The sequence below is a fragment of the Musca vetustissima genome, unplaced genomic scaffold (genome assembly GCF_032173495.1).
Source record: "Musca vetustissima isolate MV318-11 ecotype Yass unplaced genomic scaffold, APGP_CSIRO_Mvet_v1 utg17712, whole genome shotgun sequence".
Lineage (NCBI taxonomy): Eukaryota > Metazoa > Arthropoda > Insecta > Diptera > Muscidae > Musca > Musca vetustissima.
In genome coordinates, this window is record NW_026887840.1 from 75,347 (window position 1) to 90,832 (window position 15,486).

The 15,486-nt window shown below is 37.3% G+C and overlaps 1 protein-coding gene across 1 annotated transcript; it reads left to right on the forward strand.

Moving 5' to 3' along the window:
• The first annotated feature begins 6,527 nt into the window (after positions 1-6,527).
• Positions 6,528-8,100, forward strand: LOC133335581 (CDP-diacylglycerol--glycerol-3-phosphate 3-phosphatidyltransferase, mitochondrial). Its single transcript, XM_061543893.1, has 2 exons — positions 6,528-7,616; positions 7,681-8,100. Exons 1-2 carry the CDS (start codon positions 6,528-6,530, stop codon positions 8,098-8,100), a joined length of 1,509 nt encoding a protein of 502 aa, XP_061399877.1.
• Positions 8,101-15,486: the final 7,386 nt, after the last annotated feature.

A 15,486-nucleotide genomic window follows, 5' to 3' on the forward strand; every position in this document is an offset into this window, starting at 1 on the left:
TTTAGATTTCGATTTAGTTCTACTTTGATTGACTTTCGAAATACCTTCTGATGTGTTTGATTGTGCGGAAATATTTTCCCTCAAGGTAGTATTTTTAGATTTTGATTTAGTTCTACTTTGATTGACTTCCGAAATTCGAACCGATGCACTTTTTTGTGTAGATAAATTTTCCTCCATGATAACACTTTTAGGTTTCGATTTAGTTTTACTTAAGGACATATGTTTTGTCCTTTTCTTCGTGGGTTCTTTGTCAGTAGTTGATTCATTATTTCGAGAACAGATAATTGAAACTGATTTGTTATCTTCATGGGAACCTTCTGATATTTCGGTTTCATTCTGCTGCAATGTAATCGATATGTGTAGCTGGGTTTTGTTTGTCTCTTCTTTTTCATCAAATGCTTCTAATGCCTGTGATTTTTCATGACAATCTTGAGTGGACTCCTCATCATTTTCATATTCTACTTTCAAACTGGTATCCTTTTTAATTGCCTTCACCTTGTCCTTCTTTTCTTTTTTAGTTTTAAAAACATTTTTCTTCGATTTTGAAAGGCTGCTGGTTTCTTCTTCGAAATCATTTTCTTTCGATGGAATTTCTGAGTCCAAGTTCTTTTTATTTTTGTTCAAATCCTTTGTTGCTTCTTCTTCTTCATTTTTCTTATTGCCAACTGTTGTTGAATTGTAAACAACTTTAAAATCGGTATATGTTTCCTCGGCCGCTAAAGTTGTTGAACGGTCATTTGGAATTTCTCCCTGATTGCGGTCCTCCTTTTGTTGTTTCTTCATTTGTTCTCTTTTGTAGAGATCTTCAGATTCCTTTAAAGCAATTTGTAACTCCAACTGAAAGCTATCATTAATGGGATCCAATTCTGTCTTCTTTGACGATTTCGAAGTCTTCTTTGTGGCCTTCTTAGATGATGGCCTTTTTCTTGTGGGTTTTTTATTTGTATTCGTATTTTCCGAGGTCTTTGAAATTTTCATTTCCGGTTTTTTAAAAACTGCAGTTTCGTCCTCGCTTTTATTTTCGCCTTCCGATTCTGTGTGGTCAATTGTTGGTTGTTGTAAGATTGTATTCTCTTCCTTTACAGGATCAATATTTGATGTTACTTCCTCTGGTTTCTTGCGGAGATTTTTCTGAGGCATGCATGACACTGATTCTTTATTTTCGGTTTCATTTGCTTGAGTTTTATTTCGAACATGGTCATCATGGTCTGCTGCAATGGCTTGCTGCACTTGGCACTTTGCCGAAGAGGATAACTGTGTAGATGTCAGCACAGCTGACTCTTTTTCAGGTGAAAAACTATTTTCGACAATCCACTCTTCCGTGGATGTGTCGGCCAAGTGTCTGAAAAAGAAAAAAAATTAAATAAAAAGAATTCATATTGGGTTCTTGAAAATATTTTCAAACCTACTTGTATTTCTTGCATAGCCGTTTCTGATCACAGCATCGACATTCGGATTCCTTCCGGCACGGACGGTTGTCCAAACGTTTTAATGATTTCTTTACCGTCATCGGTTGGCGGAACGAATCTGGTGAAGGTGGTGACATTTGGCCATGTGTATTATAGTAGAACAACCTGCGATCACTGTGCCCATACATTGGCGTTTTATGACTACGATATTGAGAACGTTTTATTGTTGCTGTATGCGGTGTTGGATTCACCATTAAACCCTGGCGTCCTGCTGTCACATACTTCGAACAGTGCCGTTCTGTACAGCACATTTTATATTTTCGATAATAGCCACCACCTCCATTGTCATAACAATTATCCGAATCTGATGACGATTCATCCATTGTGCTAAAGCTATTACTGGTGGTACGTTTGCGAAACACTTTTCGCCTGGTGGTATTTCTAATAACATGTGTGGTCGGGGTCATATATTGATACATGGGATTTTTATGAGATCTAGCCGAGTGGTGGATTTCATTGTAATTGTAATGATGCATTGCGGCTTCTTTGGCCAACCGACGACGTAGTCTCAGCTCATTTAAATGTGAGTCTGCCAACTCATTTGGATCGTAACCATATTTATCTCTCAAAGCCTGGCGTGTACTCTTAACCATTCGATAGGTTTTTATCATCATAGTAGTGGATGCGGAATTTTTAATATTCGCACTTCTACTCGATTTGATATAACGTGCAGTTTCACCGGAATTAAATGAAGCATCTGAATCACTTTCAACCTCAGGGTGATAGCTCTTCAATGGCATACTAGGAACAGGCAAATGTTTTAAATGTCCCTCCACCAGTCCACGTTTATTTCGAACATGACTGTGAGAAGGTATTCTTCTATCGTTACTGCTATCGACCATTGAGGAATTATTTCCACCACACAAGGAATTATTTCTTCTCAACCAACCGCCAACTTTCTCTTCAATTTTCTTAGCATCGAATGTATTTAGAATGCGATCCAATCCAGCCTCCTTCATTTTACGATTGTGTTCATTAATTACGGGTAATGTTTCATTAAGCATTCCAATCAATTCATTACTTGCTCCATTATTTGTGGAGTCTGTTAACAAAGTTTTGTTTACACCAACACCACCAACCATCAATGATAGACGTGTCGAATTGGTAATATCTCGCAAGGCCTCCGCATCAACATTATCCTCATAGTTTTCATCTTCCATTGATGCTAATGCCTCATCGTCGTCGTCTTCTTCTTCATCCTCCGGGGAAACTATAAATTCCTCTATACGATCTAAGGGAATTTCACTTTGATTTTCAGATTCTTGGATATTCTGTTAAACCAAAAAAAAAAGAAAAAACAAAAAAATATATTTGTCTCCGTTGCAGAAGCCTTGAATAGTAAACTCACATCAAGAAAAGTGGCCCACAATTTGGAACGTTCATAACTCAGCTGCTGTAAACGTTCCAAGTCAATTATTTTTGCAGTTTCTGCCGCAGACATATTCATTGTTTACATAGGCGTCACTAAAATTTCACATTGATATTTTTAATATTTGTTAACAATTTGAATAAAACAATTTTTTACAAAGAATATCTTAATGGCGTCATTGTTTTTTGAAGCTTTTCTCCCGCCTGTTTCACCGACTTCACAAAACATTGAAAAACGTTCCACCTATTACGAATGAGATGGGATAAGACAAAATGCCCGATAAGGAGTGTAGAAGCGAAAGTTGCGAATGAGGTGGGATGGAAGATCAATACAGGGTTGCATTTGAAGTTGTGCACGTTGAACACAATTAATGTGGATGGCGTGAGGCGATTAGCGTCTGTATTGCTCACAATGGAACGCTTTGCAATTGTTAAAAAGAAACGATTAATCTAATTTAATAAGTTTAAAAAATAATGTAAATTTAAATGACAGACATAATTTATTTGTCAAATAAATGATACAGACATAATAGTACGTTTACATTGTACCGGTTTATTAAATCCAACATGGTACAATAATACAAGGTAGGGCAGCTTGAGTTATTGTACCGAAAAGCAACTATGCACGTGTGGCTTCTTCTGTCAAAAATAAAATAAATATTTGCAACAAGTGTTTGTGTTTATTTGACATTTTCCAACACAGAACTAAGAACGGGAAAAATGAATATGATTTCTTCCCAAAATCCAGTAGGGAATACCATAAAATGTTTGTTTCATCCATAACAAAGTAATTATTTCCAGGCGAACGTGTTAAAAACATCATTTTCATTTCAATTAAATTTTAATATATTTCAATTTATTTTGAATTTATTTGACACAGTATTCAAAACAATACACACACAAAATATGTATTTTGATTTGATGGAACAAACCACCTTGAGAAAAAATTGTAATCAGTAGGTAGCTGTGTCCTACTTTGTAATAATTATACCACGAAATCCAATAGATCTAAATATATAATGTTGTAGTTGTACTGTGCATCCTCCGGAATCCATGTTGATGTTGAGGGCTAACCCGTCAAAACGTTCTAATGTAAATCTCGTGTAATAAACATTTAATTTAAATCGACCATTAGAATATTTGTACATCAGATGTCAATTCATCTGTTAGAATTGAGATATGTTTAAATCAACCCATTATTTAGATTGTAAATATCCGTAATGGTACATCAAATACATGAGTTATGTGCTGCTGTCGTTCTTCTGCTTCTATAGGTGGTGCGTGGACTCAAAGTACTGCATTCACATGGTATTGGTTCGAATCCCCTTCCGGGATTCGAGAGTGACTTACCGTTGCCCACAATTTACTTGTTGCGGCTCCAATGTTGCAAAGCTTCAGGTGGTCTAGCGACTTTTTCGCTTGTGCTCGCATATCAATATGTCGACTTTAACGGTTAGTTCTTTCACTCTTGGGCCTTAAGGTGATGTACGACGAAGCTGAAAAGTTCGGTCTCACTTCGGTTATACGACCAGCAGGTATATGGCGGGTGGCCGCAGCTGTGATGATGCCTCGGAATTTAATCTCATTTACCCGAGGATCTGGGGAATGGGCAGCTCTTTGAAGCGGCGATTGGTTAAATCTATGAAACCTTGCTTATCAGATTTACCATGGTTCAGGAAAGTTCGGCGTTCAGAGGTTATAAAATCTGGTGGTCTATTTACGGAGACGATGATTGGGAGGTGGTCGTAGCCAAGAAAAATGACGATTTGCCAGACTACGTCATAAACAATAAAATTTCACAAAAAAAAAACTAAAAAACATAATGTTCTTACTGTTTGAACCTGCTCGATTAGTTTATTGATCTGAATGCTCCCTTTTTTTACTTTGGACAACCTATATGCGAAATGATCGGTGTTATTATGAGGCGCCCTATTACAGAACGGCATCCATGATCGTGCAAAATTTCAAAAATTTCTTCCTTAAGAAGAGCAATGAATACTAGTCTGGAACGATTTATTAAGAAACTTCACATAGCGCCCAACGTAATATAAAAATGCTGTCAAAAGCAATATAGCTCTAACGCTGTTCTGCCAATTATTTTGCGGTGCCGGTTTGCTTACGGAAACCACTTTGATGCTTGACCACTGGACATCTACTTTTGATCCCTGATCTTACACTATGTAGGTTTCTTCTTTCCCATTTTGAAACTATGTGTATACTATGTATATGGAAGTCCTATTATTTTTCCAAGAACTCGCGGACCATTTAATCACTGTTTTACACGTAGCGCATATACTCTGCGACCAAATTGTTGACTCCCTGAAACTTAAGTGCAATAAGAAAAATTAAACTTTAAACCTGTGACCTGACGGTTTTGAAAATCTAGAATTTTTGGGTAATTAGCGACCCACAACAACTAAAAAATATAATTAGAGGACCTTAAATTTTTACATCCTATGTTCAATAAGGAAACAATTTTCCAAAAAGCCCAAAAACACGAGATTTCAAATATTTGAGGCTCCAGTGTCAGTTGTAAAGGGAAAAGGAAGCACATATGAGGACTTCAGGTTTGGCAAGTTAAGTTGGTTTATTTTTTTGTAAAAGAATAAAGGAAAACTGCGTCCAAAATCAAGTTTGACTCTGATATTCCTTTATAAATTGATTTTTCATATAAAGCCAACTTAACAGGCCAAGCCTGAATTCTCGTATGTGTTTCCCCCTTAACATCATCCAATTTTGTCTTGTTGGGTGTCATCTGGTTCGTCATCTAGTCGTCACAACCATTCAGGGATAGATGTTGATGTAAATTTGTCAATTGACCTATACCCTCACCGCCAAGAGTTTTTAAGAAAGTCTGATACGTCGTAAACAAAATAATATCGTCAATTTCTTTGAATATGAAAAACAAGGCTGGTCCTATCATGGCAAAGATCTCTGTTATAATCTACCTCACTGGAAATTACCAAATCTCTCCCATATTGGGCCTTTGAATTTCGGTGCACGTTCGTTCGGTAAAGTTAATGTAAATTGGGTACATGTTGGTGCAAATCTTTATACACTGTGTGCTCATTGACAACACAACCTCACCTCTTGTGTTATCAATTCAAAGTGAGTGCTTGCCATCATTAGCAACAGCTGTTATTCCCAATTTTATCTTAATTACCATTCTATACACAAAAAATTGGGAATTTTATATTCTTCTCATGCCTACACATTCTAAACATAGTACGTTTTTCCTTTTACACCATTCTCTCTTCATTGGATATTTTCTTTTCTTTCTTTCATTAACTTCTTGTACTACACTTGTGTGTTGTGTCATATCATCTCATATGTCTGTCAAACGTACGTTTTAAGAGTGGAGTGAGTGGTGGTAAAGCGCGTGAAATTTAATCGAATAGAAAATATTGAAAGAAAATTAACAAAATTGTTAATAGAAATATTAAAAAAATAAAGACTAGGATTCGGCAAAGAAGGAAACTGAGAAAGATTGCTAAAAATAGTTGGCAAAGAAGAAAGACACTAACAAATTTCGGGGGAAAAGTGAAAGTGTTGAAAAAAAGAATTGTCAACTGCTGGCTGGCTAGCTACTGTGTGAGAAAGGTCAGCGCAAAATAGAAATTATACCGATCGTCTTATCATCACACGCATTCAACAGGCAGTTAGCAATAAAAGAAGTGACAAAACGCAGCCATGCTGTTTCTAAGGCGTCTTTTTTCAATGGCCGCCGCCGAACCACTGAATCAACCCAGTGACTTAATTGGTTACTTCCAACAACATGGGCCACAAATTTTAAATTCTGCCGGTGGTGGAGCTGGTGGAGTTGCGGCAGTCACGGGTCTGGAAAGCCTGTCATGGTTACACAACGTGGCTCCTTGTTTTCCACTGCGCGGAGAACAGATCCAGGTGATAAATGAACCAAAACATTTCTATGAGACATTGCTGCAGCGCAGTGCCTCAGCTCGGGAAAGGATTGTCTTGGCCAGTTTATATTTGGGTACGGGTCAGCTGGAAACAAATTTTGTACAGACCCTGAGGAAATCTCTGCAGCAACAGTCCGCTTTGAGGGTCAATGTACTGCTGGATTTCACCCGTGGCACAAGGGGTGTGGTGAATTCGAAGACCATGTTACTCCCTCTCATCCAAGATTTTGGTGATCAAATCCAGCTGAGTCTTTATCACACCCCCAATCTGCGGGGTATAACAAAACGTTTGGTCCCCGCCCGTTGGAATGAATTATTGGGCCTGCAACACATGAAAGTCTATCTCTTCGATGATGCAGTATTAATTTCCGGGGCAAATTTGTCCAATGACTACTTTACCAATCGTCAAGATCGTTATATCCTAATTGAAGATAAGCCTCTGGCGGATTTCTATGCCGGCTTTATCTCACGCGTACAAGAGTTCAGTTTGACAGTGCAAAAAGATGCCGAAGTTGCGCTGCATCGCAACTGGCAATACCTACCCTATGAAGGAACCAAAGATGATTTCACAAATACCGCGAAGAAAAGTATAACAGATTTTATGCGGGATGTCTATCAGAAACAGCAAACGGTATGCCGAGAAACCAAAGATGCCGATTCATGGATATTTCCGCTGGTGGAAATGGGACAAATTGGAATACATCATGATAGTGTGGTAACCAAACGGCTGCTGTCGAATTGTATAGAAAATTCCCGCCTGAAATTGGCCACGGGATATTTTAACTTAACGCAGGAATATATGGACACGCTGACGCACAAATGCCTGGCCCAGTGTAGCATTCTAATGGCCCATCCCAATGTGAGTAGGTTTTGGTAAATAAATTTATTTAAAATTAATATTTTTTTCTTCTTCTTTCTCTTAGGCCAATGGCTTTATGGGTGCCAAGGGCCCTGCAGGTGGCATACCCGCCGCCTATACCCTCATCGCCAAAAGTTTTTACGAAAGTCTGGTACGTCGTAAACAAAATCATCGTGTCAATTTCTTTGAATATGAAAAACAAGGCTGGACCTATCATGCCAAGGGCCTCTGGTATTATCTACCTCAATCGCAACTACCAAATCTCACTCTTATTGGATCTTCGAATTTCGGTGAACGTTCGGTGAATCGTGATTTGGAGACACAGATTTGCCTGGTAACCGCCAATGAGGGTCTAAGTCAAAGTCTGCAACATGAAAATGAACGTCTTTTCAATCAATCCACAACCGCCGAGAATCAAATCACAACAAGGCCAGTACCGCGTTGGGTACAAGCAGTAGTGGGGCTGTTTCGAACATTTTTCTAGACGCATAAAGAAAAAAAACAAAACAAAAATACTGGTTTATTTGTTAAGTTAGTTAAATTTCCATTGAAAAGTCCTTCCCATAGCTAGATTTATACAGAAAAAGGAAAAATTCAAATTATTCGAATTAACCCATATTGAGTTATTGATAACCTCCCCCCGCACCAACAAATGACAGACTATCATCAAGACAATTCTAATTGTATATACCCAAAAAAATGAAACTATATACGCAATTAATTTGTAAAATGTTTAATTCATTCTATGTTATGTGCCTTTATTTGTAATGTTAACTTTTTTGTTCCTACAAACTCACACACACATACAGAGATTAATTGAATGCAGAACAAAGGTCATTTTTTTGAAGAGTCAATAGGCTCGTCGATAATAATATTGTTGTGAACATATTGCCCTTCTATTTTCTTTATATAAAAAACCAAACAACAACATAATGTATATTAATGCCAAAAAGCTGTTCTTCTGTGTTCGTATACTTATGCTCTAAAAACCACAATTTTTTATTTTAGATATTTATGGAATGTTTGTGTATGAAAAATATACATTTTTGGGTATAATTATGTTTAAATGGAAAAGATTATATTAAATAATTATATAAAAATAATTTTCACTTGTTTAAAAAGAACAAAAAATGGTGTTTTATTTGATAGGAGAGTTATAATTTCCTATTTTTATATAGGTAACATTTTTAAAAATATGTTTTCAAGGCATAATAAAGGCGTGGATTTTTTTAAAAATATTTGAATTAAAAATAAAATATTATTTTAAAAAATTCAAGCCTTGAAAATATATTTAAAAACTATTTTTTAAAAAATCTGCACCTTGCAAAAATATTTTCTTTACATCTTACTTACTTAGCTGGCTTGTGACAGAACTTTCGTTCTATAAGCCGAGTTTAGAAAAGATTTCCAGGCGCATCGGTCTTTTGGCGCAGTTTTTTCCAATTTGAAAGACAATTTTCGGCAATGTTGTCTTCGACTTGATCTTGCCATCAGCTGGGCTGGGGCATCTTCATCCATTCTCACAACATGACCTAGCCAACGTAGTCGCTGCAGCTCGATACGTCTAACAATGTCGATGTCCGAGAATAGCTGGTACAACTCTTGGTTCATTCGACGGCGATATTCACCGTCAACGCAGATCGACCCATAGATCTTTCGGAGAATTTTTCTCTCAAACACTCCAAGAGCTGACTCATCTGCTTGCGTAAGTACCCATGCTTCAGATCCATATAACAGCACGGATAGTATCAGCGTCTTGTAGAGTTTAAGTTTGGTATGGCGGGAGGTGGCCTTGCTTTTGAGTTGTTTGCACAGACCATAGTAGTATCGGTTGGCCATCACTATCCTTCTCCGAATTTCATAACTGATGCCATTCGTTTTGTTTATGGCGGTTCCAAGGTATAAACAATCTTTGACTACCTCGACGCTGTAGTTCCACAGTTGGTCCGATTCTACTGGACGTCTTGGCCTTCTCGCTATTTACTGCCAGACCCACTTTGGCAGTCTCCTTCCCAATTTGTTCAAATGTGGCTGTTACCGCTCTCAATGTTCGACCCATTATAGGCGAGTAACATGTGTTGTTTGGTGTACAGAGTGTCATTTCTGTTCATTTTTGCCTCTCGTATGACCTTTTCCAGCAGGATGTTAAAAATGTCACACGACAAACTATCACCTTGTCTGAATCCTCGTTCGGTGTAAAAGGGCTCCGAGAGGTCCTTTCCGACGTTAACTGCTGATCCTGTGCCTGTTAGAGTTATCCTGCATAGTCGAATTAATTTTGCAGGAATGCCAAACGCGGACATGACCTTCCTGCTTCTTGCCTCTCGTATGACCTTTTCCAGCAGGATGTTAAAAAGGTCACACGACAAACTATCACCTTGTCTGAATCCTCGTTCGGTATTAAAGGGCTCCGAGAGGTTCTTTCCGACTTTAACTGCTGATCTTGTGCCTGTTAGAGTTATCCTGCCGATGTCGATGTGTTTTTCGTGGGTTTTTTCCAGGATTTGGAGCAGAGTGAAAATCTGGTCAATGATGGATTTGCCAGGTCTGAAGCCACATTGGTATGGTCCAATATTGTCATTAACCATTGGCTTTAGTCGTTCACACAGTACGCTGGATAACACTTTATATGCGATGGGAAGGAGACTTATTCCTCTATAGTTGGCACATATCGTCTTGTCTCCTTTTTTGTGCACGGGACAATGGATGCTGAGGTTCCAATCATTGGTCATGCATTCTTCTAGCCAAATTGTACTAATCAGCTGGTGCATGCTCCGTACCTGCATCTGTCCACCAGTCTTGAATAGTTCGGCTTGTAACCCATCGGCACCTGTTGCTTTATTATTCTTCAGCCGATTGATTGTTATTCTGACCTCATCTTAGCTAGGTGGTATACAGTGTATACCGTCATCTATTATTGGTTCTGGGGTATCCACTTCACTGCTACTATTTGATATCAGAAGATTTTCAAAATGCTGCTTCCAGATCCTCAGCACGCTGTCTGTATCTGTCACCAGGTTTCCTTCTTTATCTCCACAGGAGGATGTGCGTGCACCAAAACCTTCGGTCAGGTGTTTTACTCGTTGCTAAAATTTTCGGACTTCATTCTGACTCCTGTTCATCTCGATTTGCTCACGCTCACGTTTTTCTTGCTCTTCTCTTTTTTGAAAATACGTATTACGTGTTGCTACTGTCCGCAGGGTCGCCCTATACACTGCTACATTCAGTAGCATTACGACACTCCTGATCGTACCACGGATTTCTTGATGGTGGTCTTTGGTACCCAAGTGTTGATCTTGCTGCAGTTTGTAGGGAGTGGGCAATTCTCTGCCATTGTAATTCTATATTATTGTCGGGACAAGGGGTGCTTTCGTCAAGTAGTTGGGTAAGTTGAGCGAAGTAGGCTTCTGCTATCTGTTGTGTTTGCAGCTTTTCGACGTCAAATTTCCATGTTACATTAGATCACACCTTTGCTGTTACATTAAGACGGATGCGTACCTTGGCTGCCACAAGGTAATGGTCCGAATCGAAATTTACTCCCCGGATTGATCGGACGTCCAGAACACTAGATAAATGCCTTCCATCTATCACAACATGATCGATTTGATTTCTCCTTGTTCGATCGGGAGAAATCCAAGTGGCCTTGTGTATATCGAGATGCTTAGATCTGGTGCTGCTAACTACCATGTTTTTTTGCTGCCCCGAAGTTAATCAATCTCATGCCATTGTCTGATGTTTCGACATGGAGGCTGAATTTTCCGACGGTGAGGCCAAATATATTTTCCCTTCCGATTTTTGCATTAAAATCTCATAGTAGAATTCTAAAGTCATGGTCTTAGTCTTTTTTAATTTAGTCTTGAAAAAGTATTCTTTTAAAAATGTAGGTCTTGAAAAAGTATTCTTAAAAAGTCTACGCCTTATTTAGGTCTTCAATAAAATATTGGAAAAAATCTACTCTCTTTAAAAATCATCGCCTGTTTTAGGCATTGAACAGATATTTCTTAAAAAACTACGCATTATATAACCCTCGAAAAATATTCTTACAAAATCTTCGCCTTATTCAGGCCTTGAAAAATGTAATAATTATTCAAATTTAAAATCAATTTAAACCGTTGTGCTATAAACTTCATAATGCGAACCCCCTTTGTATAAATAATTACTTATAATTTCCCCAATGGGAAGTATTTGGTATTCAATTGTTGTCGTCTTTATTTACCTTCATTCGTAAACACATATTGCTCGTTCTCACTCTCATGATTCTCTTCTCTCAAAAAAAAAAAAAACAAAATATTCATACTGGGAGAGAGAGAGAATATTAACAAAAAATATAATAATTAAATTTAATAATTATAATTATTAAAAAATATATAAATTTTATATAAAAAAATAATTATTTTTAATAAATGTTTTTATTTTTTTTTTAATTCCCATAAATTTGCACGATCACAACAAGTGTTTTCCGTTTCAACGCCGTTCACTAATATTTTTGACGCCGTCAAGGTGTGTAACAGCCAGCTCCATATTCTCTGCATGTCAGTTGGAAAAATCATTCGTTGACGTTAGGTTGTGTGAACGGAGAGTTTGCCGTTCTTTCGTTCGTTCGTTGAAACAAAATACGTGTTCGTGTATGTGTTTGTGCGAATATATGTGCGATCGTGTTGTGTGCGTTACATTTGCCTTTTACAAATTCGGCTAACTGTAAAAAATGCAAATTACATTGTTTTGTTTACCAAAAAAAAGTAAACAAAAATATTAAGAAAGAAATCAATTTATGAAAATTTAACGAAATACAGAAATAATTAAAAGGAAATTTGGTGAATAAATAAATGCAAAAATTAGCAAAATAAAAAGTTCCAATAAAACAAAACGAAAGAATATCTTCCAATCGAAAGTAAGGCGATTCTTGAATGGAGAGTTAAGTTAAGAAGTTGTCAAAAAAGTGCAATTAAAGTGCATCCATCAAGAATTGGAATACCAAAAAAGTGATTGTGTATTTTTTTGTGTGCCTGTGTGTGCCTTAAAGAAATACAAAAGTTTTGTAATAAATCAATTTTAAAGTGGATATTGGATACCTCCCGAAAAAAATCGAAACAAAATACAAGGATTATTATCACAGCTGGATATCATCATTACCTATATGAACGTCGAGAAACGCAACGAGAAAGGAGAGAGATACAGTGAAGAAGAAGAAGGTACATACAAAGGAAATGACATGACATTTATGTTTGTGTTGTTGTTTTGTTGTTTGAGAGCAGGTTCATAGTGAGTTGTAGGGGGCACCTGGCAAATGATGCAAATGGAATATTCATTCATTCGTTCGAGAGAAGCCGATGCGCTAACACGTTTAACTGCGTTTAATTTTCTTGAGTGATACGCTTTTGACAGTGGCATTTTTACCGTTACTTCAATTTGGAAAAAACCACTTCTAAATATTAGTTTTTCTGTTAAATTAGTTTAACAAAACAACTTTTTTTTTCTTGATTTTAAACAACAAAGTGTATTTTGTGCTAGGGGTTTGATATCCCCAAAATGGATGAGCCAGTGGAGCTCCCACCGGCGCAGCCTCCTGATAAAAGGCCAAATAAACCACCTCTAAGGACGTCTAGCAAACGAATTCCTACGGAAAGATCTGACCGGTCAAGGTCTCGATCAAGATCAACATCAAAGGAAAAGAATAGTGATCATATCTTTGCAACACCACCAGCCAAACCTGACCAGCAACATAGCTCTCTGCTTTCATCTACAGTAAAGCTCAACGAAGCCCCCACCGAAGTAACCACCGGAGATGCCATTTTTGCCCCTCGAGTTCCAGCAACCAGTGAGTACTATTATGACAATAATCACCCAGGACCATACATGGTGTACATTGACCAATTATCGGCCGGTGTACAAAGACAACCCATCAGTATTTTTGCATTAGCAAGATACGTGAACTCATTAAATAATGGTGATATTCTAGCTGTAACCAAAATAGGCTATGGTCGTGGAAAAATAACTTTTAAGAATGCCAAAGCAGCCAATGAATTTGTCAAAGACCAGCGCCATGTTGATGCTGGCTATCAACCGCGCATTTTTTCCCATTTTGTATCAAGAATGGGTATAATCTCACCAGTTGATAAGGATATTTCAATTGAAGAGCTGTATAAAAATATTTACTCAGAAATTCCTATTAAAAAAATTTTTAGAGTTTTGCGCAAGGAAAAAGATGAATTTGTACCCACTATGCGAGTAAAAATTCTATTTGAAGGGCTAACTGTACCTACGTTTATTAAAATTTATGGTTATGCTGATCTTCGTGTGCGTAACTACATTCCATTCGCACAATGCTATAGTTGTTATAGATTCAACCATGTTAATAAACATTGCAAGCAGAAACAACCGAATTGTAAAAAATGCTACCATGTTCATGAAGATACCGCACCATGCCAGACTCCAATACGTTGCCCTAATTGTAATGGAGACCATGTCCCCACTGATAGGGCATGCAAGGCAAGAACTAAAGCTTTCAACATAAAGAGGGTCACCACCTTAGAAAATTTATCGGTGTCAGAAGCCAAAATAAAATATCCCACAATCTTTTCAAATCGTTATTATTTGCTGGATGATGACACCACCACGAATTTCCCCTCACTACCAATTAAGCCCACGAATAATAAATTGCAGAATTTAAATCAAGCGAGAAATATCCAAGAATCTGCAAGGTGTGTACACGCAAATCAATCTTACTCGAGTGTAACGAAAAATTTTAAAAATCGTGAACGTGAAGCTGAGAACGCTAGGAAGCTGGAAGAACAACGTCGTCTGGCATTAGAGGAAGATGCCGTATACCAGGCCCCTAATGGTAGTGCGCTGCTTCTAGCTGAAAAAAATAAAGTTACTGAACTAGAAAAATTACTAGAAGAAACTTCAAAAACAGTCACTGGTTTTTTATCCGAATCCAACAATCTGTCTGCAGATCATTTCAACTTCTTAAACAATGTACGTATTAACATTGAAAAAAAATTACTCCAAATGGATTACGATAAGATTTTTGATAGTACCTTGGACGCGACAAGGATCAACACATAATTTCAATTTCTTTTATTTTTTACTATGAAAATATTACAATTAAATATACAAAGTTTAAATAATATTCACAATAAAAATTTACTGGAGCTGTTTCTAAATCGCCATAATATTGACATAGCTATCCTTACCGAAACATGGATTAAAGATAACTCTTCTTGCAGCATTCTAAATTATAATTTCGCTTCCAAAAATAGAGCAGATGGTTACGGCGGAGTAGGAGTATACATTAAAAAACATATCAAGTTTTCTCTTCTGAACCTTACTACTGATGCTGAGATTCTGGGACTTACTACAATCAATCTACAACAGAATTATACTTTCATTGTCGCCTATTTTTCTCCTAGCACACCTTCAACATTCTTTGAATCATCTGTCAACAACCTACTTGCTGAAGTATCAAACTTGGCGCTTCCAACTATCATTGGTGGTGACTTTAACGCCAAGTCTACCTTATGGGGCAACCTCTCATCAGATGCTGCTGGAAGGCAACTTGAGGATAGCATGGAGTTTCATAATTTTTCTTGTATTAACAATGGAGATCCAACTTTTCGACTTAATGATTATAACTCAGCAATTGATGTCACATTTTGTAAAAATTTTCTCCAAAATCCATCGTGGAAGGTTCTTAATACTAAATTGACCAACAGCAACCACCTTCCAATAATTATTGAACTACATCCGTCTGCCATCAAATTTAAGAAATCGTATCGTATACGTCACAAAAAAGTCTTGGAAGAACTCTCACAATTAAGGATTGGCAATTCAATCGAAAGTTTTAACTCTGATGTTGCATCAATAATTA

Excerpts from the sequence above, each read along its gene's own strand:
- LOC133335581 (XM_061543893.1), top strand. The coding sequence starts at position 6,528 with ATGCTGTTTCTAAGGCGTCTTTTTTCAATGGCCGCCGCCGAACCACTG. Across the intron at positions 7,617-7,680 it reads TTCTAATGGCCCATCCCAAT|GCCAATGGCTTTATGGGTGC; the intron begins GTGAGTAGGTTT and ends TCTTTCTCTTAG.